The sequence below is a fragment of the Cryptosporidium parvum genome, chromosome 5, assembly GCF_000165345.1.
Source record: "Cryptosporidium parvum Iowa II chromosome 5, whole genome shotgun sequence".
Classification (NCBI taxonomy): Eukaryota; Apicomplexa; class Conoidasida; order Eucoccidiorida; family Cryptosporidiidae; genus Cryptosporidium; species Cryptosporidium parvum.
Genome location: NC_006984.1, coordinates 856,803 through 882,067, shown reverse-complemented (window position 1 = coordinate 882,067; position 25,265 = coordinate 856,803). Strand labels below are relative to the sequence as shown.

Sequence of the window (25,265 nt, the reverse complement as noted above, 5' to 3'; positions counted from 1 at the left end):
GAAGAAAATGTTCCAGATTTTTATAAAAGCGATATAATTTATCCAAATAATAATACTTTGAGTACCATTGATGATACTAATATGGACGAATTAAAATCCAAGATTGAACCAAATGAACGTCATATTGAGATTCATTCAAATGAGTTAGAAGTAAATACTGAAACTATTGACGAAATTGAACAAAGTAAAAATCACGATAAAAATTTAGAAAGTGATTATCAACACCAAAATCAAAATCCTGTTCTTAATCAAGAGCAAGAGCAGGATCAAGAAGAACAAAATCAAAAAGAACAAGATCAAATCGAGGACCAATATAAATCGGAAACAGACATTGAAACAAGACAAAAAGAATGTGAAATTGATAACGAATTATATATCCAAAATGATTGTATTTATGGAGATGAAGATGTAAAGCTCTATAACAACAATAACAATGATAATAACAACCAACTAGATAGAAAGATTAGTGACATTTACACAAACCATATGGACAATAATTCCGATCATCAGTTAGAGACCTCTGATTATGAACAAGAACCTAATGATTTCAATGATTCTAACAACATTGATGATCATAATAGTGCACTTTTCTCAGAGGAAATACCAATTAATCAAGAATAGAGTTTTATTAATATGTATTATTACTATTTATCCACCTATACATGCGTTGCAATTTTTTTTTTCAAAGTATCTTGCCGTTGAATTAATTATCAAAAGCTTTTTACTAATATTCTTCTATAGTGAGATCAAAACTGGCTCCTGATTACTCTCCACATTCATCGAAGAGTCGCCGGTTACCATGCTATCATTTCCAGTACTTTGTCCAGAAAAGTATGAATCTAATTGTGAATCTAATCGTGCCTTGCAAACATCTGCTCCCATATACGAGTCTAATGCTGCATCCTGTTTATTAGAAAAAAAATCAAAAATAATATATATAGTTTTTTTTTTTTTGAAGGGGGAAGAAATTGTGAAAAGTTAATATAGTTGAGAAATTGTATTCCGTAATCCCACATTTGGCGCCATGCGCTATAACCAGTCCATTAAAAAAAAAATGGATGTGGAATTCCATAGAACTTCTTCAAAGAAAAAAATAACTTACCAATGACGCTGTGCTTGTACTGTTTTTATTCTTCTGGGGGCGTCTAGTTCCTCTAAATCCTCCAGATGCGCCTCCTCTTCCTCTAGATGATGTTCTAGAACCACTGTTCCTACCTCTAAATCCTCTTCCCCTACCTCCACTACCACTACCTCCTCTTCTAATGGCACCTGAATTTCCAGAAGAATTAAAGCGCCCAATGCTTCCCTTTCTGTTTCTTGCATTGTTAGAAAGTGAAGAGCCTCTATTAGTGGAGTTTCTGGAAGATGCTAATTTCCTTCTATTGAGATTATCAAAGCTGGTATTGACTCTCCTACCGCCTTGGCCTCTAATCACTCTAGACTTTGAGCTACCATTTGCGGAGTTCAAAGTATTTCTCGAATTTGATAAATTTGTGTTACCAAGTCTGACAATACGTCTTGTAGAGTTTGAATTAGTGCGAGATTGACCTATAATGTTCAAAAAAAAAAAAAAAAGTCAGTTAATGATACTTGTATATATACACATTGCACGTTTTGCTTTCTTCTTTTTTTCTAGAATTGCAATAAATATTAATTTAGTATGGCTCCATTAAACTACATTAATAGTATACATAACTGTGGAATTGTTCGCAAATAGGAATAAGAAATACGATTGAATTGACTTAAATCATTTCCATTAATATCCCCAATTAAAGAGTAGTATTAAATTACTTTAATCCATAATTCGTAATATAATTTCATTCAAGCCTAAAAGAATGAAAAATATTAAAATATAATACCCAAAATTAAACCAAATGAAAAAAAAAAAAAATCGTGCCAAATCCCCACAACTTTGCACACAAATACCGGTATTCAAAATACATGAATGACGTAATAGAAAAACTATCATATCGCCAATGCATGTATAGCTTAAAAATGCCAATTTTTTTTCTTTTTGATTTGAATGGATTAAATATATTCAATATGCCCTACCAAAAACTATGAATTCCAATTTTAAATAGCATTTTTTTTCCACTTCATAGTAGAATTGAAAGAGAAAAATGCGTTAGTGGAAAGAAAGATGACTCTCTGCTGATAGCTGTAAATGATCTTATTTAAAATACAAAAGATCAACAATAACATGAATTAGAGTATAGAAAATGTGAGGATAGTAAATAATCACGTTTATTTTATTAATTTTATATATCCCACTTGGTTGTCTGAATAAACGCATCCCATAATTTATACGGCAAGTCAATGATTTCATTAACAATTTCCTGCAAATCCCAAACTTCTAATTCAACCACCCAAGCGTTCCAATGATTCCAGAATACTTTACACTTTATTAATGATATCTCCCATATTGAGCTAGAGTGAGAAAGAGACCAAAATAATAGAGGGTAAAATATTTGAAATATCACATTTCATTGGATAAGTTCAAAAGAAAAATAAAATGCAAAGAAAGAGGATGAAAACAAAAGCCACCAAAAGTCAATCGAATTCTTTCCGTTGAAATATCTCTAATATATTCCAGAAACAAAAAAAAAATCTATAATGTAGCCAACCAATTAACTGCAATTACAAGAATTTCTTAAAAAAGAAGGAAACAAACGTAAGATGAGTATTTCAAATTTCAACGAACCTCTTCCTTTAGATTTAGTTGAGTAAGATTTTGCCATTGTTTAAAATATTTATATTCGATATATCTGTTCTAATACAAACTCTTAAAGTATTTGAACAATTTGGTCTCAACTTTTCCAAAAATGTAGACTTTTTAAGAAAATACAGGAAAAAACCAGCCAAATACAACTATATAAGAAAAAAATAACAAAATTCACTTCAAGTTATTCTTTTCTTTATATACTAACAAGTGGTTAAATTATTCTATTCTGAAGAAATATATATATATCCAAATATAATTTATTATTTTCAATAAAAAAACAAATCCCTCAAACTTGTTCTTAATAGCTTTTAATATTAATGATTTTCCACCCTTTAAATCTGCAACAAAATTCAATTTACTCTGCTAAATACTTTAAAAATAGTATAAAAAATAAAAGTACGCAGTCCAGTAGTAATTATCTAGCTCTATTTTTATTCCAGTCAATAAGAAACCTAATAAAATAGTCTCTCTCTCTTAATATAATATATATATGTACATATATAATGCAACACTCGATCTATAAAAAGAAAATACTCGATTTTCTCTTCTAAAACTACCACGTTTTTAATTATTATTCCCACTAATTACTGGAAATATCTGTCTTCGCTCTTTAAGTCAAATGCAGGGCCCGCCTGCTATTTTAGGCGCCATATTCCTTTTAAAGAATAATGGTAAACTTTAAAAAAAAAAATCATAGAAATTGATAAGAATTATGTGGGGCGGAAATTGCATAATACGTAAAATAATTTAAACATTTTAATTAGATTGAATAATTCTTCTATTTATATATAAAAGTGACTAGGATGAATTCAAATTTCTTTTTTTAGATAATTTCTTTAACTATAATACAAGGTTAATCTCGAAACAAAGTGCCTTGTCAAACCCTGTGTATAATGTAAAATATGGCTTATGAAAATACTTCGAAGGAAAAAAGAATTTGATGAATATTATCCCATTATAATTTGAAAATCAAAAAAAAAAGTAGTGATTAGTTAAATATAAAGTAATTCCAAGGAGAAGCAAACTATTAAATTTATTACATTCCCCCTTTTGAAAAATAGTATATAAGTGAAATATAATGTATTTCCAAGTATACTCTTCTAAAAAAATAGTGATCTCTTTTAAATAATTAAAATTAAAATCTGAATTGATACTAAAAATAGAAAATATATTTAATAACCTCAGTTTTTGAGCCTAATTTTGTGCGTTATAATCAATTATGAACAATCGCATAATCTGAGATCAATAATTGTAAAAGAAATGAAACTAAATAATCCAAAATGAAAAGTTATCCATAAATTTTAGTCCTTTTTAACTTTGTTCTCCTTATTTCTGATGGCTTCATCTTGATATTTTGCTGCCTCATTAATGATAGAGATTGCAAATAAAACAACAACAAAAATAGTAATCCATGAAAATAAGGAAGTAATTTGGATTTTACTTATAATGACTTCCCACCAATTGTTATTATTTATTTTACTAATATTATTGGAATTCAATGATGAAATAGGATCTCCAGATTGCTCATTCATATTACTTAAAGTCTTTTTTATATAAATTAACTCGTTATGAATTGTTTCTTTAAGGTAAATTTCATCTTTATCAAAAAATTTAGAAATTGGCCATTTTTTAATAAACCAAAGAATAATATCAACATGCTTATTTTCAAATTTACTTGAAAATAAGAATATTAATAATAAAGTCTGAAAGAAAACCTTTATTATACCTTTACCAAGAACTAGTGGAATAAAGAAAGTCCAAAAATTCATTAAATAATGGCCACATATGATTCCACATAAATCAAACATTAAATTTGGCCAACAACTTAAAATAAAGACTCCATATCCACCAAACTTATTAATCAATGTGACTATACACTTCTTTATTAAACTCATCAAGTAATGTTTAATACTTGAGTCATTATTTGTATCTTCAGTACTTTCATCATCAGGAAGTAACTCCTTATTAATTTCAAAACCTTCATTCCCAATATTTTCAATACTTGAAGAGTTTTGTACTTCAAATTCTTCATTTTCTTTTCTCCTTTTTAACTCTCTTAATCTATTATTTTTTCTAGATTTTGAAGCTGCATATGCTGCTGCATATGGGGGTAACTCTCCTAAAGCCGTACCAAAACCCCATAAAAATGCATATGGGAGAATCTTTAATAATATGTTAAATAGACTGATTGATGATCCATCTGAACCTAAATCATTTACTATAAATAAATCTCCTGGGTTCAATAAATTACTCCACATATTTTGCCTTGGGTCAAAATTCAATGTGTTATATCTTTCAGCTGTAGTAATTATTGAATAAACATGAGGAAATAAAAACAATAATCCAGTATGAATGCCGCAACCAAGTCCTACTGAACTCAAAAACCCCAATCCAATCCACCAAATTCCATTCAAAATATTAACGTAAATGTAATTATGAATTAGCTCTCCTAATTTTTCATTTAAATTACTTAATCCCATTATTGTCAAAGTAATTCCAAATAATATCAAAATGTGTTTATACCATTTTGTAAACAATTCCACAATTATTTTACATACTACTTCATAGCAAAATAGCAATGCAAGATTCAAAGTCTTTATAGGACTTTTGTATATGCTGACTTCTCTTGGCATTTTTTCTTTGGTTTACTTATTTAATATACCACACTTCTGCTGCTACTTATAATTCCTGTATATTTCTTTTTTTTTTTTGTTTTTGTAATATATCTAATTAACCATTCATATATTGCTAAATAATATTAATTTAATTACTCTTATTTTCATCCGTAAAAAATGAAAATATATTATTATTCCTAATTTCCAATGCACAAATTTGTATCACTGCATACTTTTGCAAATTGTATAAATTTAAATATATTATTATTTCTCGTTGGGATTATAATTACATATTAATGTATTATATACCTACTTTCATCCGAGTATTAATGATATTAATCTTTATATTTAAAATTTTTAATCACTCAATTTTGAACACTTTTTTTCTCTTGAATTTATTTTTGTGTGCAATTTATGTTTAATTTGCTCATTTAACAATTTTCTGTTTTTTTTTTTTTTTTTTTTTTTACGTTTACAATTTATATATTTATATATATATTCTATAAACTTTATTTAATTATTTAATAATGAATTAATTAAATCCTTGTATTATTAATGTTTTTTTATTATTATCAAAATTAATATTTATTTTCTTGAACTTTTTTTTTCTTATTAATTTCTTTAAAAAATCACTTTAATTTATTTGAATTATACTTTTAATATTTAATATTATTTAAATTTAATTACTCTCATCCAAAATATACAGGTCCTCATTAACCATTACAAATATTCCCTGTCAATAATCTCAAAAACTTAATGAGTCTTAACAAATCACTCCTCTTTAATTATTTATATTGCTGTTTATTTACTTATAATAATAATCAATTTTAACAAGTGGGGTGAGGGACAAATTTGGGCGGGAATTACACGTAGTTTAATTAATTAATATTTGAGTAATAATTTGAATATTTTATTTTCTTGTTGAAATAAAAAATTTCCAAGTATTTTTTATAATAAATAAATAAATAAATAAGTTAATATTAATTTAAATTTTTGATCAAAATTTCCCAATATAAATGTGAATTTTTTTTTTTTTGCATGCTAAAATGCATTTTTTTTTTAAATTTAATCTGCCAGTGCATGCATTAAAAATTTACACGTCATAAAAATACATTTATATTAGAATTAAAATTAATAACCAAATTTTTTTAAAAAATTTATTAAGTCCGAATTTTCTTCATCTAAAAGAGAATAGTTTTTCTTCTTTGAGAAAAAAAAAAATCAACATTGAAAAAATAATATTTATCATGTTCTTCAAATTCAACTCCTCGAAAACGATTGGTACCATTAAAGAATTTTAAATATATATCATTTTTTATAGTAATAGTATAATATTTAACTATTAGGTAATAAATTTGAAAAATTGTTAGATTGTAGTTTGAATTGTAGATTATAAAGTAAGGAAACCAAGAAATCTGTTCTTTTTTTTTTTCTGAAAGAATATATTAAGTTATGAATAGGACTAAATTGATTGGCAAGGTTTTGGTATTTTGCATTGTCTTGAATATTCTTAATTTAAGTTTTGTAACTTCAAAAAATACTTTAAACTTTAAAAACAATAATAACACTTATTCATTAAAAATAACACGTAGAAAGTTATCAAGAAATCAACCTAAAAACAATACAGAAAATTCTGAATTTTCAAAAAGCTCAAATTTAATTTTGAGAAAATTATTGATAGATGAAAATGGCTCTAAGAAAATTATTAATAGTGGTTTAGAAGATAATTCTGATTTACAAAATTTTACAATTATCTCAGAAAATGGTATTGCTAATGAAGGTATTGTAAACCATAATAACCAAACAAATGATGAAAGTTCTATTGTGATTTTTTCTGCAGGAAAAAGTCCTCCTAAAGCACCAAAAAAGTCACCAAAAAGTACTAAAACTGTGTCATCAGTTACTTCAAAAACTACAACAACTTCAACTACATTCACTGTTACAAATTCTACTACTATTACAACAACCACAACTAATGGTAATAATAGTACTACTCAAGTAATAACAGAAACTCATAATGTTCGTCGTGTTCAAAATAAAAATGAACAAGGATTATCAAAATCTATTAATAATGATACAAATAGTAATCAAATTAATCAAGAAAGTGTAACAAATGATATGGCTCAAAATAAAGAAGATTTTACTCAGATTTTTAATGTAATACAAGATCCTGAATGGATTACATCCAATGGAGATTATTATATTATTGAATTTACTGAACAAAATTCAACGGTACCCTTAGTCAGATTAATTAATCTAAGTATGGGACTTTACAATAAGAATGGTAATGTTGAAGAAGCTAAAAGACTTATTTCTGCTGTTCTAGGAAGTAGAAATCTTGGTGATCCTGATGATGAACAAGATACTGAAGAAAGTGATGACTTTTTTGGAAGTGGATTATTTAATCTTGATGAAATAATCAACTGGGATGATCTTAATTTTATGGATGAAATGCCAAGTCTTTTAAGAAAGCTAAATAATATAATATGGTTTTAATAATTAATTTAATTCTAATAAAAGCAATAAAAATAAAAATAATATATTTTAGATTTTTTTAAAGATTTAAATAAGCTAACATTCTTTCATTAAAACTCTTTTCATCCTGATTTAAAGAACTTGAATAATCTTCAATACTTGTTTTTAAATCATTTAACTCTATTCCATTCTTACTTAAAACATTCTTTTCAAAATCATGAATGTTACCTTTTTCATAATATATTGTATAAACTAATATTAAATCAATAAGCTGTACTATAAAAAGACCAGCATCAATAGCTAGTGTTTCAATTATTTCAATTTGATTTTCATCTTCTTCCAGTAAATCATCTTGTGAATTCTCCAAAGCCTGTGTAATTTTCTTTGAGTAGTAATTCCTTAGAATTAGAAAATTCTTAAGTTTAGAGTAATTGTCCTCTATTAATTTACTTATTAAAATCTTATGATCATTTCCTGTTTAAAGGTAATTTTTTAATTAATATAAATGTTACAAATCTAATAATTGTTTTTAATCAACTTACCAGTAGAGAATTGTAATAATGATTTTACAATACTACATAAATGTTCATCTGTATCTTGTTGTTGTCTATTCTTAATATAACTTTCATCATTAATCAAATTCTTTGAAGAGTGAGCTAGAAAACCAAAAATAAGCTTCAAACCAGACCTAAATAAAAAAAAGAATATTTTATTAATAAATATTAGCAATTTTAGAATAACTTACATTTGAATAAATTTATTATTCATTTCTCCCTTATCAAGCATAGCAAACGATACCACTTTAATAGATAAATGTCTCATAGATGTCTTTTCTTTCATTAACTTTATCATCAATTCCAATCCTTGTAAATCACAAAATTCTTTTCTCATTTCCTCTTCAAATAAGAGATTACAAATAATATCTATAATATTATGTAAAAACTCTTTTTCCTTAATACCACCAATTTCTGTATCTCTTAAAGCAAGATTGGCTAATTTTACCAAAAACTTGTCCATAAATTGTTTCTTATTTGTTTTTTTCCAAATAGTACTTTCTTGTGATAATTTAATATATTGAAATATAATACTTAATATTTCCATCTTTAAAGATGTAATTTCATCAACTATTGAAGACTCCTCGTCATCTAATATCTGGATTAACCAATCAAATAATTCTTCAAATTCAGTAAATTCTTTTGAAACATTCTCTGGATCAATTTCAATAGTAGATTCTAAAAGCTGAAAATATGTCTCTAATACAGATTCTTGTAATAATTCACTTTCGTGACTTATTAATTCTTCAAAATTTTGATCTTCTTTTTTAGATATATTATCAGCTTTTAAAGTTTGTAAGTAAATATGTTCAATACTTTTAATAGATTTCAGTAAACTTAATCTAAGATCATTTTCTAATAATAACTTTAATTTGATAGAATTAATATTTGAATTTTCTCCGATTTGAGAACTTTCATCCTGAAACTCTGAAATATCTAAAAGAATATTTAAAATCAATTTAAGAATTTTGATCTTTAACCCATTAATAATTACTTGATCATGATCAGGTAAAAGAATAATATTTAAGCCTAGCAAACACTCATTAATAACTTTAGAAAAGTTTACATTTAAATAATCTTCAATATCTTTAAAAAAAATCTCTCTCTGATTAATCTTCTCAAAGATATAGTATACTTTTTCCATTTCAAAATTTCTTATATGCTTTTTTAGTAGTTGAACTATTTCACTTATTTCTTGTTCATTTTCTATATTTATTTTCTTATGGTTACTACTTTCACCTTCAGAATCTTCAATTTCTGCACTAATTCGAGTTCTTTTATCCTGAGTCATTTTTTTCTCCTCTCCTATTTTTCTCCTTTTTTTAAAATATTAAATATTTTCTCATCTATTGTATTTTGACTTGGAAATTTAAAACTTATAATAAGGATGAAAAAAAAGTTTTTTGTAGATCAATAAGCAAAAGTTTAAAAAAAACTATGTATACTTAAATCTATTTATATATATATATATATAAGCTAAGCCCCAATATTGATTATTTTTTCTATTACTTTTCTAATATTTCCTCTTTTTTTTGTGTGAATTTTGACAATTAATTCCATTAAATAAATACATATTCCGGCGGGCTAATTCTGGCGCCAATGCCGGTATCGTAATTTTTATAAATATTAGTGATATAAAAATATGTGAATAAGTGGGTTTTGAATATTGGGAAAATTAAAAAAATAATAATAATAATAAAGTATAATTAGGAAAAGGAAAATACAATATTCACAAATATATACAAGTATTTTCCACTTTTATTGAATGAAGGGAAGATTGAATTGAATTATTATTGTGATTTAATTTTGGTTAATATTAGTAGGAAATAAAATGTTTTTGTTTCGTAGAAAACAGGAAAAAGAAGAGACAAATCCCCTTTCTGAAATAGAATCAGCTCATGAAAAAGCATTAAAAGCATCACAAGCAATTCAAAGGTCTTTGCTTGATTTGGAGGAGAAAGAAAAGAAGCTTGAAAATGAAGCAGCTAATTTAGCATTACAAGGAGATAAGAATTCAGCATTGTTAGTATTAAGAAGAAAAAAATTGGTCACTCAGGAAAGAGAGAAATTATTAAGTTCAAGTTTATTATTAGAACAACAATTACTTAATTTAGAGACAGCAAAGACTCAACAGATGACAATGTCTGCATTATCTGCAAGTGCTATGGCTCATCAATCCATAATATCATCCACAAATACTGATAAATTGGAAAAAATTTCTGATACAATTAAGGAGCAACAATCAATTCATGATGAAATTTCTCAAATAATTAATCAATCTCTTCCTTCAATGAATGAAGCTGATCTTATGGAGGAATTAAGTGCAATACAAGCAAAAGAAATTGATAGAAAAATTCTTGAATCATCTGAAATATTTACCACTAATAATAAAGTACTATTAAACTCTAGTACCAGTAATTTGGATGAGAAGATTATGGAAAAACTATAATTATTTAGATAAAGCTATAATAATGTTTTCTTTCTTTATTATCATTTATAAAACTATATTAGAATTAATATATTTTCATGATTTATGTATTTCTACCTTGAATCTTGGAAATTCTATAATATTTTTGCCTATTAAATTTTCTTTAAAGCTTTTATTTAAATCTATTTCTTGAAAAGCTTTATTATTTTCATCTTTAAAGTTATTCATTAAAAGTACTTGTTTAATGTTATTCTTATCTAGATTTATTATCAATTTTAGTATTATTTCTATAACTATCTCATTTTCTGAAATATTATCCAAATACTTCTTTTCTATTAGATTATTATCTTGATATATATTAAATTCCATTTTCCATAATATTAAATCATCTTTCTTATTATAATAAGTTGTGTTATTCTTTCTTATTTCCATCTCATTTATTGGGCAAAAATATATCTTAATCTTTCTAATACTACATGCTTTTTTCAACAATGGGATTGGACTATGTCTTGGTAATTTGCTGGTTTCTTTTATTACTGTAACGAGCTTTTGCTCTTCATTAGTTTTAACCCTCCCTTTATATTCTCCGATTCTTCCTCTTAAACTACTAATTAACCCAAAATTTTGTTGTATTATTTGATTCTCAATGTGTTTCTCTTTTCCTTGATGCCTTGATGCATTCAATATTCTTCTTCTCATTTCCTCTAAAAAGTTGAAATCTCTCCACATATCATCACAATTATATTGACTTATTGCTATATTTCTTCCAATATGCTTTTTCATACCATCCCCATCACATCCTGTTTTAGATTTATGATGATTAATACACTCCAAGCTACAAGATTTCGTATTACATGCTGGACATTTGTACTTGTAATCATTATCACAATTCTCACACTTTCTGTTTTGATCTCGTTTTTCTGCTAATAATGCATCATCAATCTCCATATTTAATACTCTTTACTAATAAATATATATATATTTTATTCTATTTAATTTTTATTCAGCTTTTTCTTCTTTTTATCAATAAAAGAAATAATAATATTATTCTTTTTAGTCTTTTCAATTAATCAACTTTTCTTCTAGTCAATTCATCCAAAATAATCCTTCCTCTTCAGAAATACCTTTTCTTTCCAGAAATATCAATTCCTTTAACATTAATTTCACCTTTTTTTCTTCTTTCCGTTATACTCACTAATTTCAACATCTTTTTTTTTTCATGCTCAGTCAAAAATTGATATTTTGGCGGCACCAATTTGCCCGCCAAAATGGGAAATGCAGATGAAATATTGTAATATTTTGACATTATTTAGTGGAGAGAAGAAAAAAATCAAGAAAACAAGAAATTGAACGAGGAGAGAAAAGAACAGTAGAATATTAATAATTAGACTTGTGAACGTATTATTAGCAATAGAAGCAGTATTTACACTATTAATACAACTATAAATTAATCTATTGTTTTTGGAAATAAGCTCGTTAAATAAAAAGTTAGATTATATATTATATGATTTAAGTTGGTTTAAAAGAACAATTACTTTTATTTCAAAGTTATATATTGTTGGCAGTAAATTTATAAATATGTCAGGAAAATATAATCAAGAGAAAGTTTCAATTATTATAAATGACATTAATACTAGTGATGATGAACAGATTAGCGAAGATGATGTTGAACTATTAGAGTATAATTCATATCTACAAGAATTTGAATCTCTTTCAGAAGCAAAGTGTTTATTTTGTGATTCCAGCTCAAATTTGACTGAAGAAATTTGGAATCATATGAAAATACAACATGAATTTGACTTTTCTAAAGAAACTGATGGAAAGGAAGAATATGATCAAATTAGATTGATTAATTACTTAAGGAAATGTGCCAATAATGGATTAGATCCTAAGAAAGAGTATGAACATATTAAAAAGGATGGTAAAATATGGAACGATGACTCACTATTAACTCCAATTTTGAATGATGATAGATTGATTTTAGAATTAGATACTCTTAACGAAGAATATATCCAAGAAGAAGAGAGAAATCCAAATGTTATTTGCGAACTTTCTATTGAAGAAGAAAACAAATTATTAAAACAAAAAATTAAGTTTATGGCAGATTTGATATCAGAATTTCAAAATAAAGAGTCATTGGAATTTGATTCTAAAAAAGATCCATATCCATCCCCATGTAGTAGAATATCTACTGCTTCTGAGCAGAGTACTTCAATAACAGTTTCTCCACATGAGCTTTCAAAAAAACTATTAGATTTATCAGAAAAAGAATCTGAAACATTAAAACCAAAGCTTGATAAAGAACTGAATGACATTGATGCTATTATTAAAAATAAAATTAAGAATGAAGATACTCCTTACTTTAGCTCTTATTCTACTTTAGATATTCATAGAGAAATGATTTTGGATAAAGTCAGAACAGATGCTTATTATAACTTTATTACTGATCCAAATAATTCAATTAATTTATTTAAAGATAAAATTGTACTAGATGTTGGTACTGGTACTGGTATTCTTAGTTTATTTGCAGTAAAAAGTGGAGCCAAAATGGTAGTTGCTGTTGATGCTGCAAAAGATACCATTAAAATAGCAGAAAAAATTGCTCAAGCTAATAATTTAGGGAATAAAATTCATTTTATATGTGGAAAGTTTGAAGATTTAAGTTTATTTATTGTAGAAAATAAAGTGATTTCAATTTCAAAGAATGATCTACCTCCAAAAGATTCAGTACCATTTAAATGTGATATAATAATTTCAGAATGGATGGGATATTGTTTATTATATGAAAGTATGTTATATACCATATTAGACGCTAGAAATAGATATTTAAAGATTAATGATGGGAAATTTTCTGGTCATATTTTTCCTTCTTCTGTTAGATTACAAATTTCGCTGGCAGATTATTCTGATTCTATCGACAGTTTAGTAAGTCCTTGGAATAATAATAGACTTTATAATTTGGATCTTTCGGAGATATCTCCAAAATTATCAGTACTATTATCAACTCCATATGTTGAGATTGTTCCAGTAGAAAGATTACGTTGTAAAAATGTATATGATCTTCCAAGTTTACCTATTTTAGATATTACAAGTCAAGAATTATCAAATTTAAGACAACCTTTTAAAATAGAGCTTTCAGATGAATTTTCATTCTTTACTTCTTTAGTTGTTTCATTCAATGCAGAATTTTATTCTCAATTCAAAAAAGTTGATATGGAAACTTCTCCATTTCACGAACCAACACATTGGAAGCAGACAATATTGCATATTAAGTCTCCTGACGATCAACTTCTTAAAGTTGTTGGAGGTGTATCGGGTTATATTACAATAACTCCAAGAATAGATAATTCTAGACATATAAGTATACTTGTGGAACTAAATAATGTCAAGACATTAGATAACAGAGTATTTCCTCAACTAATTAATCATTATTCAATGAATTAATAATAGTTAGTAGTATATAAGATAGAAATAAAAATTATTTAAATAGCAATACTATTCTAATATAATATAATTTAAAAATAATAATAATACTATGAGATGTCTACTCATTATTTATATTGATATTCAATGTTTTCTTCTCTTAACAATGTTTTTGCCTACATAAACAACTCCCGATTTTTCAGAAAATCCTTTTCCACTTAAACTTGTAGACATGTTTCTCTTCTCAATTTTATTTTTCTTACGATTTTTAATATCCTTTTCTGCTTCAAATCTATTAGCCTTATCACCAATATGCAATTTAACATCTAATTCCTCTTCTAATTGCTTTCTTTTATCAATATGTCTCTTGGTAGCTTTTTGACGAGAAATTAATTCTGGTAAAGGCATCTTTTGAGACTTTTTTTGTTTTATACCTAAAACTTTTGCCCTAGCATTATCATATTGTTGGCGTTGAAACTTATCCAAATGAGGATATACTAATTTTCTTATTTCTCTGACTGTTTCATTAAAAAGACTATTTTGTTTATGTTTTCCTGTCTTAAAATCATTACTTCCCATTTTCATTCAGAATAGAAACAATATACATAAAATTATTATAATCTGAAAAACAAATATTCTTTTACTTTATACTGTGTCAAAAGCTGATCTATATATTAGCAATCTCTTCCTTTTTTTTTTTATTGATAGCTGTTGCCGCCAAACGTGGTATCGGTATAGAAATAATTCTGATTGGCGCCACGCACACACAATTGCAAGAAAGAAAATTATGTATAAACAAGTTAATTTGAATTAAACAATTTTATAGGATTTTTTTAATATTACGGGTTACTTTCATTGTCTGCACTGTTATTAAACTCTTTTTAGTCGAAAAATAGTATTATCATTAATTGTTTCAGTTTTTAGATTTTTACAAAAGTTCTCAACTTAATTCACTTTCTCCTCCTTCTCTACCATACTCGCCTTCTTTACCTTCTCCATCTTCTCTACTTTCGTCATTTGCTCTGTCATTATTATTGACATCGTTATTGCTATTATTATTATTATTATTATTATTATTATTATTATCATCATCATCATCATCATCATCATCATCATCATCATCATCATCATCATCGCCATTGCCATTGTCTCCTTTATTCTTGGCAAAATTAGTTATTCCTGTCTTCATTGATTTGATCAATGTTGTATTTGAATGTTGAATTTTCTCTGGTTCTTCTTGTACTTTATTGGAAACTAACTCAAAATTATTATAATATTCTATAGCACTTTGTTGTAATAGAGTATTTTGAGATTCAGGAAGTCTTCTTAGCATTACTCCAGGAGTTCCTCCCCACTCTGTAAATGGCGGAATTAAAGTATTTGGAGCTATTGTTGTATCTGGCAAAATTATACAATTATCTTTAATTATAGAGCCTGATCCAATAATTGAATTTTTTCCAATATAAACATTTGAACCTATTGAAGATGCCATAACAACAGAATTTTCACCTATTTGAACGCAATCTCCTATTGAAATAGGAACTGATCCATATTTACCTTTGATCTTTTTAAAACAAGGTCTTACAATACAGTTTTGTTCAAGTATAACATATTGTCCAATTCTTATCATTACAAGATCTCCTCTATTAGTTATTTAATTATTATTTTTATTTTTATTTTTTTTTTGAAAAATTTCAATTCAAATTTAAATATTAATTCAAGTACAATTCAAGTTAATAAGTATACTCACAAAAATTCAATTTTCTTTCATCTTACCTTAATATAACTCCACTTTCAATAATACATGTACCTAATAAATGAATATTTTGACTCCCACACAAAATTGTCTTCCTACATACAATGTTCCCTAAAGTAATTTGTATATTAAATTATCATACTAACAAAAAATTAACAGCAAAATAAGAATACTAGTAGTATTAACTATTATTATTGCTGTTTGAGTGTTTGATCCACTCAATTTACATACCAGAAGCTGTCTGCACGTAGTCCTTTTTACTTCTAATTATCTTTTTTTCTTCCATTATATATCTCAATTTTTTTTTTCAAACTTTATATTTTTTTTTATAAATTATTAACACTTAACAAAAGCAATATATTAGTTTCATCACACTAAAAACATGCCTTATATCAATTATATTTTAATCTTATTAAACAAAAGAAAATTAATCAATCTAAAAATGCCACTTGCTATTTTTTTCACTTCTATAGTTTTTTTATATTTCAAAAAAGTTGGAGCCCGCCGAAATTTGCCGCTCTGTGTGGCGCCATTTATTGTTAATTAAATAATCAAATAAACAAATAAATATTATATTGTCTCGTCTCGTCTATACAAAAATAATAATAAATATATATTTTTACTAAAAAAAATTAATTCAATTAAAGTTGCAAAGACTAGTATAAAGAATAAATAAATATAAATATATATTTATATTTATATTTATAAATTTGAGAAAAAGAATATTTTCGTGATTTTTAGCAATTAAAAATTAGAAAATATAAATTAAGCCGTGAGGATAGGAGCGGTGATAAAAAAAGGAATTAACTTCTTTTATATAGTAAATAAAGTAAACTTTTAGTATATTATAATTAAGAAAGATGTCTGACGTTGAAATTGATCAGGAAGGTACCCAAGTTCAAGTTGAACAAGAAGTTGTCAATGATTTAACAACTGCTATCAGATATGTTTTAAAGAATTCTTTTGTTAGAGGTGGATTATTACGTGGATTAAATGAAGTTGTTTTGGCTTTAGATTCCAAGAAAGCTCAAGTATGTTTCTTAGCTGAGTCTTGTGAGGAGGATTGCTATAAACAATTGGTTGAGGCTTTATGCCGTGAAAGAGGAATTCCTTTGATTATGGTTCCAGATTCAAAGGAATTAGGAGAAATGGCAGGTTTATGTAAAGTTGATAGAGAAGGTAATCCACGTAAGGTTGTTGGAGCAGCATCCGTAGCTATAGTAGACTATGGTGTTGAATCAGAGGCTTACCATTATCTCCAGAAACACATTGCTGAGAACTGTCGCTCTTAAATAGTTACAAATGTAATTTTCGGATAAGTCGAGTCATTTTTTTTCTATTTTACTGCCACTACTACTACTTTTTTCTTTTACTCTTTACATATGAATAGAGATTACTGAGAATTTTAATCCTCCATTTCATATTTAAAGTGGGAGTAGTTCCGTTTCCCCCCCCCCTTGTTCTTTACTACTAAAGTTCTCTATATCTCTTTGGCTCAGTCTCTATACTCAGTTTGCTAATATTGTTCTTTTTTCCCAAGTTTTCGTGCTTTTTGCTCTAAGTTTCATAAATAAATGCATAAGTTCTGTCTTGCCTCTCAGAATGTGGGAAATTTGAGTATAATTAATAAATTAGCTAAACTAAGTTTTTTCTTTGTGATTTGAATTGAAAAAAAGATATTATATTATAATATAAAAAACATAGGTAGTATTAAAATAGAATGTTGGATAAGTGTATAAAATATATTAGCAAATCAAATATTGATGATCTAAAAGAGTTACTTGGCTTTGATGATAATGTTTCAGATGAAAATGATGATTACTTAATAATTTCAAATCTAGAAGATATTAATAAGAAATCAAAAAAAGGTGTTATTCCAATACATTTAGCATGTAAAATCCAAGATTTTGATATTTTAAGGCTACTTTTAAGATGTGAAGATCTAGATGTAAATATAAGAGATCCAACCAATTCATTTACTCCAATAATAACCTTAATCAACAATGGTGGAGATATTGAGTGCTTAAATTTATTATTAAAAAGATCTCCAAATCTAGATTTGTGTGATGAAGAATTTGGAGATTCACCATTACACTGGGCAGTAAGATTAGAACTACCTAAGGTTGTACATAGATTAGTAAAATCTGGAATGGATGTTAATCTACTTAATCATAAAACTGGTCAAACTCCTCTTCATCTTGCTGTTTTGATTGGAAATGAGGAAGTTATTATGGAATTAATTGGATTATCTGCAAATCCTATAATAAGTGATGATAATGATTTAGAAAGGAACTCTATTTTACATTTATGTATTCTTGGAAATATACCAAATATTGCTTTATATATATTTAACTCAGCTACAGAGTACCAAAAAGATATTATGAGAAAATCAGTAAATAGAAATGGTAATACTGCTTTGCATTTAGCCTATATGTATGGTATGATGGGATTAGCAGAATTTCTTATTAACAATGGATTTGATAAGGATGCATTAAATGATCAAAACTTATCTCCTTTAGACTTAAAGTTGGAATATCAAGAAAACAATAGAAAAGAAAGCAAAGAAGATAATAAGATTTCTCAAAATCAGTATAAAAAAACAGAAATTAGACAAAGAAGAGCAAATAAAATACGAGAAGAAATATATGAAACACCAGTTTCAGAGTTTTTAGTAAAATACAATATTGCAGAAAAACCAAACTTAATAATAAATAATGATGAAGAAGAAAATAATGATAAAGTTTTAGGTAAACATGATTTTGTTTTCAAACTCTTTTATAAGAAGGGCTATTACTATCTTGATTCAAGTTTTACAAGTCTAACTTTTAATGATTTAACAAATATTGGAATCAAAGACAAAAGTTTAAAAGAGTTAATACTAGAAAGCTTAAGCCAAGAAGAAAAAATTAACCAAGAAAAGATTCAAAAATCATTAAAACAACAACAACAAGATAAAAAGAAAAGAAACACAGGCTATTCTTTAATAGCAATTTCAACTTGCATATTCATATTCTTCATATTATATATTGTTTTAAATGCATTATCTAGAAACAAAGAAATACAAACAAACCCCAGTAAAAAGCCAAGAAATTATTCATCCTCCTACACTAAATATAAAGCTAGATATGATATTTAATCATACATATAATAGTAGTAAGACACCTTGGGAATTGTAGACTTTATTTCCAATAGAGTAATAATTTGATACATTATTTCAAATCTAGTGTCTACCTGATTTACCTTGGAATACACGTGTTGGAGAGACAACTTCAACAGGGATATCAAGACCCAATCCAACAAGCATATCCTTGGTATCTTGATCAACCAAGATAACGTCCAAATCGACTTCGGATTTATCTGGGAGTTTTTCCATACGTCTTTCTCTCTCTTCTTCTTGGAGTTTTAATGAAATACCACGTACTGGACCCTTTTGGATTCTTCTCATTAAATGAGTAACAAATCCTGCAATCTTATTTCTAAGACGCTTAGTTGGGATTGAAGCAACTTCTTCAGCAATCTTCTTATTGGTTTGGAAATCTAAAGTAAGTTTTGATACATATTTCTCAACAATAAGTCTTGCTGCTCTTTTGACTGTCTTTGTTCTAACTCTACCCATGGTAAATCAGCTCTTGAACTATATATGAAATTATTGAATTATTATTTGTGGTGAGAATAAAAGAAAATAAACTGAAGAAAAATCAGTCAGTGGAAAATTCTTTTAAGTTTATTATTTTTTTTCAGTATGCCTTAAAAAAAAAAGAAAATAAGCTAGACTTGATTATGCTTAATATTAATTATTAATTAATATTTATATTTAATTTGACCTTTTTTTTATATTATGTTGTATATGTAGACGCCAAATTATTAACTTGTATTATTTAATGATCACTTTTTATTAATTTATTTAATAGTTGTTCTAATTAATTATTATCAATTTCGCTAATAATATTATTTAAATTATAAGTTATTAAATTAAAAAAAAAAAGAGGCGCCACACCGTCTTTTTTTTTTATTTATTAAAAAAAAAAATTTAATGGTAACTTTGTATACCGGAAATATTACAAATGAGTTCCCGCCTAAAAAATAATATAAATTATATAACTAGGTACTAATAATACATTAATAAATTAATAAAATTGAAAAAAATATTTCAAGACTGCTGTAATAAAGTTGATTAACATGTTATTGACTAGTTAATCTTGAGGAGAAAAAGTACACATAATTTGTTTTTGGATATTTTAATTCGAAATATTGTTAGGTATTTCTAAGAATTAATATTGAAGTCCAGTGTTAGATTAACAATAATTTTTCTTTATAAGCTAAAGTTTAAAAAACAAAATTAAATATAATTATAAATTAGCGCATATACATATATATATACATATATATTTTATATATTATAAATTCTATATTTAAAATTATTATGAGAGACTTAAATTACGATAGAACACATAATGAAGATTCAAGTCCGAATCAAAATGATGAGATAAATAGCAATAATAGTAATAATAATAATAATAATAATAATCAAACTTCTCTATCATCATGGATGCTTTGTTTAGAGGAAGATCTAGACAAGGAAATATATGTTGTATTGAGAGATGGAAGACAATTTACTGGTATTTTTAGAAGTTTTGATCAATATGGAAGTTTATGTCTTGAAAGATCTTTTGAAGTATTCAGTAATAATGATTGTTATAATGAAATTTACCAGGGATGTATGATATTTAGAGGAGATAATTTAATGTTATGTGGTCTAATTGACCAGAATATTAAGTCATATAATGCCAAGAAGATCCCATTGGCTGATATATTAAAAATTAAGCAAGAAGAGAAGAATCTCAAATCTATCAATTCTAACACTTCACCTAATGTATTTGGGTGGATTCCTGACGACAGTATTTAATCAATTGTCTAATTATATCGCTATAGCTTACTTTATAGGATCATTTTATATTAACTAATGCATTATAACAGCTGTATTTTCTACTAAATATTTTATATTTACATACTTAACTCCTCTCTTTCACAGATTTTTTTCTGCCTACTTTTATTTGTTTAAGCTTAAGTCAAAAATTGCACTATTTCAATTTAAATTAATAATTTAAAAAAGAAAAATATATATATATATATATATATATATATATATATATATATATATTAAGAGGGTTGGCGCCAACTCTTTGAAATATTAACAGTATAATTATGATAAATAAAAATAATTAAACTAGGGAATAAAAATACTTGTGTGGGAATAAAGTAAATAAAAATTTATAAAGAATAGAGATTAATAAAGGTAGAAGATAGATCTTTTAGTGGTAAAGTAATAGTTCAAGTCCTTCTTTCTTGAAACTTTTAGATCTTGGAAAGTGGATAAATAACTACCAACACACAGTAAATTGATCATCCCCAAGTCTAAAAGTAATATTAAAAATAAAAACTTAAAAATTTTGGTTTTTTCTGCAATATTCTATTAGCCTGAATAATATAAAATTATTTGAAAACTCTTAAAAATTATCGAGTTAAATGAAGAAAAATGGATTTCAATATTCAAGAATCTCAGAAAATAGCTATAGGGAATATGTTAAATTTGTCCCAACAAGTAAACAATTCCTCTGGAGGATCTTCTATGGGATCTTATGGAACAAATAAAAATAATGTGTGGATATTAGAAGGACCTCATATTTGGAAAGTTTTGATTTATGATAAAATGGGACAAACCATATTATCCCCATTAATGAAGGTTGGGAGTTTAAGACATCATGGAGTTACATTACATATTCAATTAAATACACAAAAAAGTAATATACCAGAAGTACCAGCATTATATTTTATTAAGCCAACAGAAGAAAATATTGACAAATTATGCGATGATTTAAGAAATTTATATTATGAAAGTTATTACGTAAATTTCATAAGCCCTTGTACAGATAGACTTTTGGAATACTTTGCAAAAAAAGCTTTAGAAACTGGTAATGCTAATAGGATTACTAAAGTAATTGATAGATATTTGGACTTTGTATCATTATCTCCAACCAAATTTAGTTTAGGTATGGATAAAGTTTATTCCGAATTTTTTAATTCAAAAACAACAGATTCAAAGATTCAATCTATTATTGATGGTATTGTTACAGGATTAATATGTGTTCTATCTAGCTTAGGAACAATACCAATTATCAGATGCTCCAATAAACAATTTTCTCCAAGCCAAATGATTGCTAGAGAATTAGATAAAAGGATTCGAGAAATCCTAAGACAATCAAATAACAATATTTTAAATATTAATTCTAATAATAGACCAGTATTAATCCTTCTTGATCGAGATATTGATCTATCTACAATGATTAATCATAGCTGGATTTATCAAGGTTTAATACATGATGTTTATAACTTGAAATTGAATAGAATAACTATTGACGACCCAAGTAGTGGAAAGAAAGTATTTGATTTAGATTCTAATGATGAATTCTGGATTAAACATTCCGGAGAACATTTTACTCAAGTTGCAAATTCTGTAAGTGAAATGCTTGGAGAATATAATAAAAAGTTATCCGAGTTAAATTGTAATAATGATGACTCTTCTCAAATGGCAACAAACTTAGCAGTTGCTATACATGCTTTACCAGAAATGACAGAAAAGAAGAGAAGTATTGATACCCATACAAATATTGCTACAAAGCTTGTAGATGAGATTAAAAAAAGAGAATTAGATAAATTCTTTGAAATTGAGGAATCATTTGATAATATTCCAACAGTATCTGGATGTATTAGTGAAGTTGAAGCTCTTTTCAACTCAGAATCTAGTAAGAATTTCCTAGAGAATGATAAACTTAGAGTTGTTTTATCGCTTTTATTACACGAAAGGCATGGACAAAATTTGAATCAACAACAGATAGAACAACTTATTAAACTATTTAACAATGAACAATCAACATCAATAAAAATTATTAGATATATTTATAATTCTCAAATTCAAACAAAGAATTCATCAGGAGTTGGTGGATTTTCATCAAATTTAAATAACCAAGATTTAAGCTCTGGTCTAGGAAATTCTACAACATATAATAAACAAGATATATTAATAGAGAACAACTTAAGCAAAGCAGGAATAACATCTCTAGCAAAAAATGTTGGAGGTAAAGTATTTGATATGGCAGGAAAAAACATTCTCCAAGGTGTTAGAGCCCTGCTTCCTATTAACAAAACTCTCAAAGTTACTTCTATTATTGACAATATTATGGAAAAGAAATCTTTTTCATCTTCACAACTTTCTACTAGCTCTTCAAATTTGGACGATGAATTCCTTTACTTTGATCCAAAACAACCGTGTATGCATGATCAAGATTCTAGCAAAGTTTCAAGAATTAAAACTTTACCGAAACAAGGCATTGTATTCATTATCGGAGGCGGGAACTTTACTGAAGCTCATGATATACTTAATTATGCAAAGAAGAGTCAAAAAAACATAATTTATGGCTGCACAGAGTTTATTAACCCATCTGAGTTTATTAAGGAGCTAGACATTATTGCAAGCTAAGAACATTTTAATTTCTAAATTTACTATAGAGATTATTTGAATAATAAACTACATAAGTTTTAATATAAATATTGCATGCACTTAATTTGATTAAAAAAAAAAGTTTTAAATTCCTTAATTTATTTTACCATAGTATAATGTATATTAATTAGTAGTCAAGAGAAGGAAAATTTTTTAGAAAAAACATTTGATAACTTTTTTTTATAATTTATTTTCAACTTGAATACATTTTTTACTTCTTTTGGTAACATGCTAATGAAAAATAGTTCTTAATAAAAATATTAAGGCGGGAAAATGATTTAATAATAATATATAATTATTTTTTTTAATATTAAATATAAAAGATAATATACAAAATTTGGAATAAGAAACCAAGAAAACATCACCAATAGGTGTAATTGGTAAAACATAATAGAAAAAAATTTATAAAATTCTAAACTATTTACTTCATATTATTTTTTAAGCTCTTAGGAGTAATAATTGGGGTGAAGATAAAGTAATAGTTAGGATTGGTATTAAATATTACAATTAGTGATTTAAGAAAGAAAAAAATTCTTTTGAGCAGATTTTAAGAAAAGAATTATAAATGGATGCTGAAGCTATCAGATTAATTAACGAAAGAGAAGGCTACAACTTTTCACGTTGTTATGTTTTCATATTAACAATATTTTTTGGATTTTTCTTTCTATATTTAGAGAGGATCAAAACTGAAAGAGTATTGTATTTATTTATTCCCTCAAGAGTTAAAAAGTTGATTTCTGAAGGTATTAAGAGTGAAAAAAAGGAAATTAAGAAATGGAACTTAAGAATTCGTGGTATTTCCCTAATTCATGCTTTGCTATCAACAATATTTTCCATAATAGTACTATTTAGTCGGGAAATTAGACAAGATCCATATAGTGGGAAGCCAAACTTTTGGTTAATTACTAGTTCATATTCTATGGGATATTTTTTATGGGATGTTTCAATAATTATTAGAGAATGGAATCAGAATAAAGACTCAGTTGTATGGTTTTTCCATGGATTTGTATCTTTAATTTCCCTATCAACTTCTTATTTTATATCAGAACAGCCTTTGATTGAAATACTTTCTCTTGGTATAATTACAGAGTTTTCAACAGTAATTCTAAGTATTAGATATTGCTATCATATTATTGGGGATACAACATCTTTGTCATGTAAATTAGTAAGCTACTTATTCCTTGTTGCTTTCTTTTTTACAAGAAATATCATACTTCCATATGCCTTTCATACCCAAATGTTTAATGCCTTTAAGTTTGGCCCAACCTTTAAATCAAAAGCAAGAGTTTGTATATTTTTCCCTATTGGAGAGTTATTTAACATTATGAATATTTACTGGTTATATAAGGTGGTAAAAAATGTGTTTAATCCAAATGATGTTCCTGATAATTCTGGAAAAAAAGAATGTAATAAACCACAACTTGATGATATAGATGAATTGCAAATCCCAGAATCACAAAATAATATACTCCTTGATTCTAGACAAAATACTTCCGAAGTTGACACTGAATTCGACTCTTCTAAAGAGAAAAAAGACTAATTAGTTTTTACAAAGCTCATTTATATCAGTATATCTAAATAGAGTTAAAATTAGAATATTACTTTTAGAATTAATTAGTAACTAAGACTCCTTTATATTTGTATTTATATGATTACATTTAATTCCTTAAAAAATACAATAGATTTTCTTGAAAAAATGTAAATATTTATTTAAATCACAAATTCTCAATAGAA

At 26.1% G+C, this 25,265-nt stretch overlaps 15 protein-coding genes across 15 annotated transcripts; 9 read left to right on the top strand and 6 right to left on the bottom strand.

The window, feature by feature from the left end:
- Positions 1-81: 81 nt before the first annotated feature.
- On the top strand, positions 82-621 carry cgd5_3830 (hypothetical protein; the record flags this gene model as incomplete). Its single annotated transcript, XM_625547.1, has 1 exon — positions 82-621. One exon carries the CDS (start codon positions 82-84, stop codon positions 619-621), a length of 540 nt encoding a protein of 179 aa, XP_625547.1.
- A 3,402-nt stretch (positions 622-4,023) lies between these two features.
- On the bottom strand, positions 4,024-5,355 carry cgd5_3820 (vacuole membrane protein, VMP1 like integral membrane protein; the record flags this gene model as incomplete). The annotated part of the gene is made up of 1 exon (XM_625546.1): positions 4,024-5,355. The coding sequence occupies one exon, from the start codon at positions 5,353-5,355 to the stop codon at positions 4,024-4,026; it is 1,332 nt and encodes a 443-aa protein (XP_625546.1).
- A 1,434-nt stretch (positions 5,356-6,789) lies between these two features.
- cgd5_3810 (hypothetical protein with a signal peptide) lies at positions 6,790-7,833 on the top strand (the record flags this gene model as incomplete). Its single annotated transcript, XM_625545.1, has 1 exon — positions 6,790-7,833. The coding sequence occupies one exon, from the start codon at positions 6,790-6,792 to the stop codon at positions 7,831-7,833; it is 1,044 nt and encodes a 347-aa protein (XP_625545.1).
- Positions 7,834-8,553: 720 nt separating this feature from the next.
- On the bottom strand, positions 8,554-9,657 carry cgd5_3800 (hypothetical protein; the record flags this gene model as incomplete). The annotated part of the gene is made up of 1 exon (XM_001388253.1): positions 8,554-9,657. The coding sequence occupies one exon, from the start codon at positions 9,655-9,657 to the stop codon at positions 8,554-8,556; it is 1,104 nt and encodes a 367-aa protein (XP_001388290.1).
- A 540-nt stretch (positions 9,658-10,197) lies between these two features.
- Positions 10,198-10,815, top strand: cgd5_3790 (SNF7 ortholog; the record flags this gene model as incomplete). Its single annotated transcript, XM_625544.1, has 1 exon — positions 10,198-10,815. One exon carries the CDS (start codon positions 10,198-10,200, stop codon positions 10,813-10,815), a length of 618 nt encoding a protein of 205 aa, XP_625544.1.
- Positions 10,816-10,890: 75 nt separating this feature from the next.
- Positions 10,891-11,742, bottom strand: cgd5_3780 (hypothetical protein with a possible cysteine-rich domain (BBOX zinc finger?); the record flags this gene model as incomplete). Its single annotated transcript, XM_625543.1, has 1 exon — positions 10,891-11,742. The coding sequence occupies one exon, from the start codon at positions 11,740-11,742 to the stop codon at positions 10,891-10,893; it is 852 nt and encodes a 283-aa protein (XP_625543.1).
- A 498-nt stretch (positions 11,743-12,240) lies between these two features.
- cgd5_3770 (putative arginine N-methyltransferase) lies at positions 12,241-14,238 on the top strand (the record flags this gene model as incomplete). Its single annotated transcript, XM_625542.1, has 1 exon — positions 12,241-14,238. A coding segment is annotated over one exon (1,998 nt), but the record flags the coding sequence as incomplete, so codon positions are not given.
- A 123-nt stretch (positions 14,239-14,361) lies between these two features.
- Positions 14,362-14,802, bottom strand: cgd5_3760 (hypothetical protein; the record flags this gene model as incomplete). Its single annotated transcript, XM_625541.1, has 1 exon — positions 14,362-14,802. One exon carries the CDS (start codon positions 14,800-14,802, stop codon positions 14,362-14,364), a length of 441 nt encoding a protein of 146 aa, XP_625541.1.
- A 355-nt stretch (positions 14,803-15,157) lies between these two features.
- Positions 15,158-15,871, bottom strand: cgd5_3750 (dynactin subunit p25-like; the record flags this gene model as incomplete). Its single annotated transcript, XM_625540.1, has 1 exon — positions 15,158-15,871. A coding segment is annotated over one exon (714 nt), but the record flags the coding sequence as incomplete, so codon positions are not given.
- Positions 15,872-16,833: 962 nt separating this feature from the next.
- cgd5_3740 (40S ribosomal protein S12. pelota RNA binding domain containing protein) lies at positions 16,834-17,265 on the top strand (the record flags this gene model as incomplete). Its single annotated transcript, XM_625539.1, has 1 exon — positions 16,834-17,265. The coding sequence occupies one exon, from the start codon at positions 16,834-16,836 to the stop codon at positions 17,263-17,265; it is 432 nt and encodes a 143-aa protein (XP_625539.1).
- A 428-nt stretch (positions 17,266-17,693) lies between these two features.
- cgd5_3730 (ankyrin repeat protein having a possible transmembrane domain) lies at positions 17,694-19,109 on the top strand (the record flags this gene model as incomplete). The annotated part of the gene is made up of 1 exon (XM_625538.1): positions 17,694-19,109. One exon carries the CDS (start codon positions 17,694-17,696, stop codon positions 19,107-19,109), a length of 1,416 nt encoding a protein of 471 aa, XP_625538.1.
- Positions 19,110-19,193: 84 nt separating this feature from the next.
- Positions 19,194-19,589, bottom strand: cgd5_3720 (40S ribosomal protein S17; the record flags this gene model as incomplete). Its single annotated transcript, XM_625537.1, has 1 exon — positions 19,194-19,589. One exon carries the CDS (start codon positions 19,587-19,589, stop codon positions 19,194-19,196), a length of 396 nt encoding a protein of 131 aa, XP_625537.1.
- Positions 19,590-20,396: 807 nt separating this feature from the next.
- Positions 20,397-20,879, top strand: cgd5_3710 (small nuclear ribonucleoprotein U6; the record flags this gene model as incomplete). The annotated part of the gene is made up of 1 exon (XM_625536.1): positions 20,397-20,879. The coding sequence occupies one exon, from the start codon at positions 20,397-20,399 to the stop codon at positions 20,877-20,879; it is 483 nt and encodes a 160-aa protein (XP_625536.1).
- Positions 20,880-21,509: 630 nt separating this feature from the next.
- Positions 21,510-23,510, top strand: cgd5_3700 (Sec1 family; the record flags this gene model as incomplete). Its single annotated transcript, XM_001388252.1, has 1 exon — positions 21,510-23,510. One exon carries the CDS (start codon positions 21,510-21,512, stop codon positions 23,508-23,510), a length of 2,001 nt encoding a protein of 666 aa, XP_001388289.1.
- Positions 23,511-24,096: 586 nt separating this feature from the next.
- cgd5_3690 (protein with 8 transmembrane domains) lies at positions 24,097-25,071 on the top strand (the record flags this gene model as incomplete). The annotated part of the gene is made up of 1 exon (XM_625535.1): positions 24,097-25,071. The coding sequence occupies one exon, from the start codon at positions 24,097-24,099 to the stop codon at positions 25,069-25,071; it is 975 nt and encodes a 324-aa protein (XP_625535.1).
- Positions 25,072-25,265: the final 194 nt, after the last annotated feature.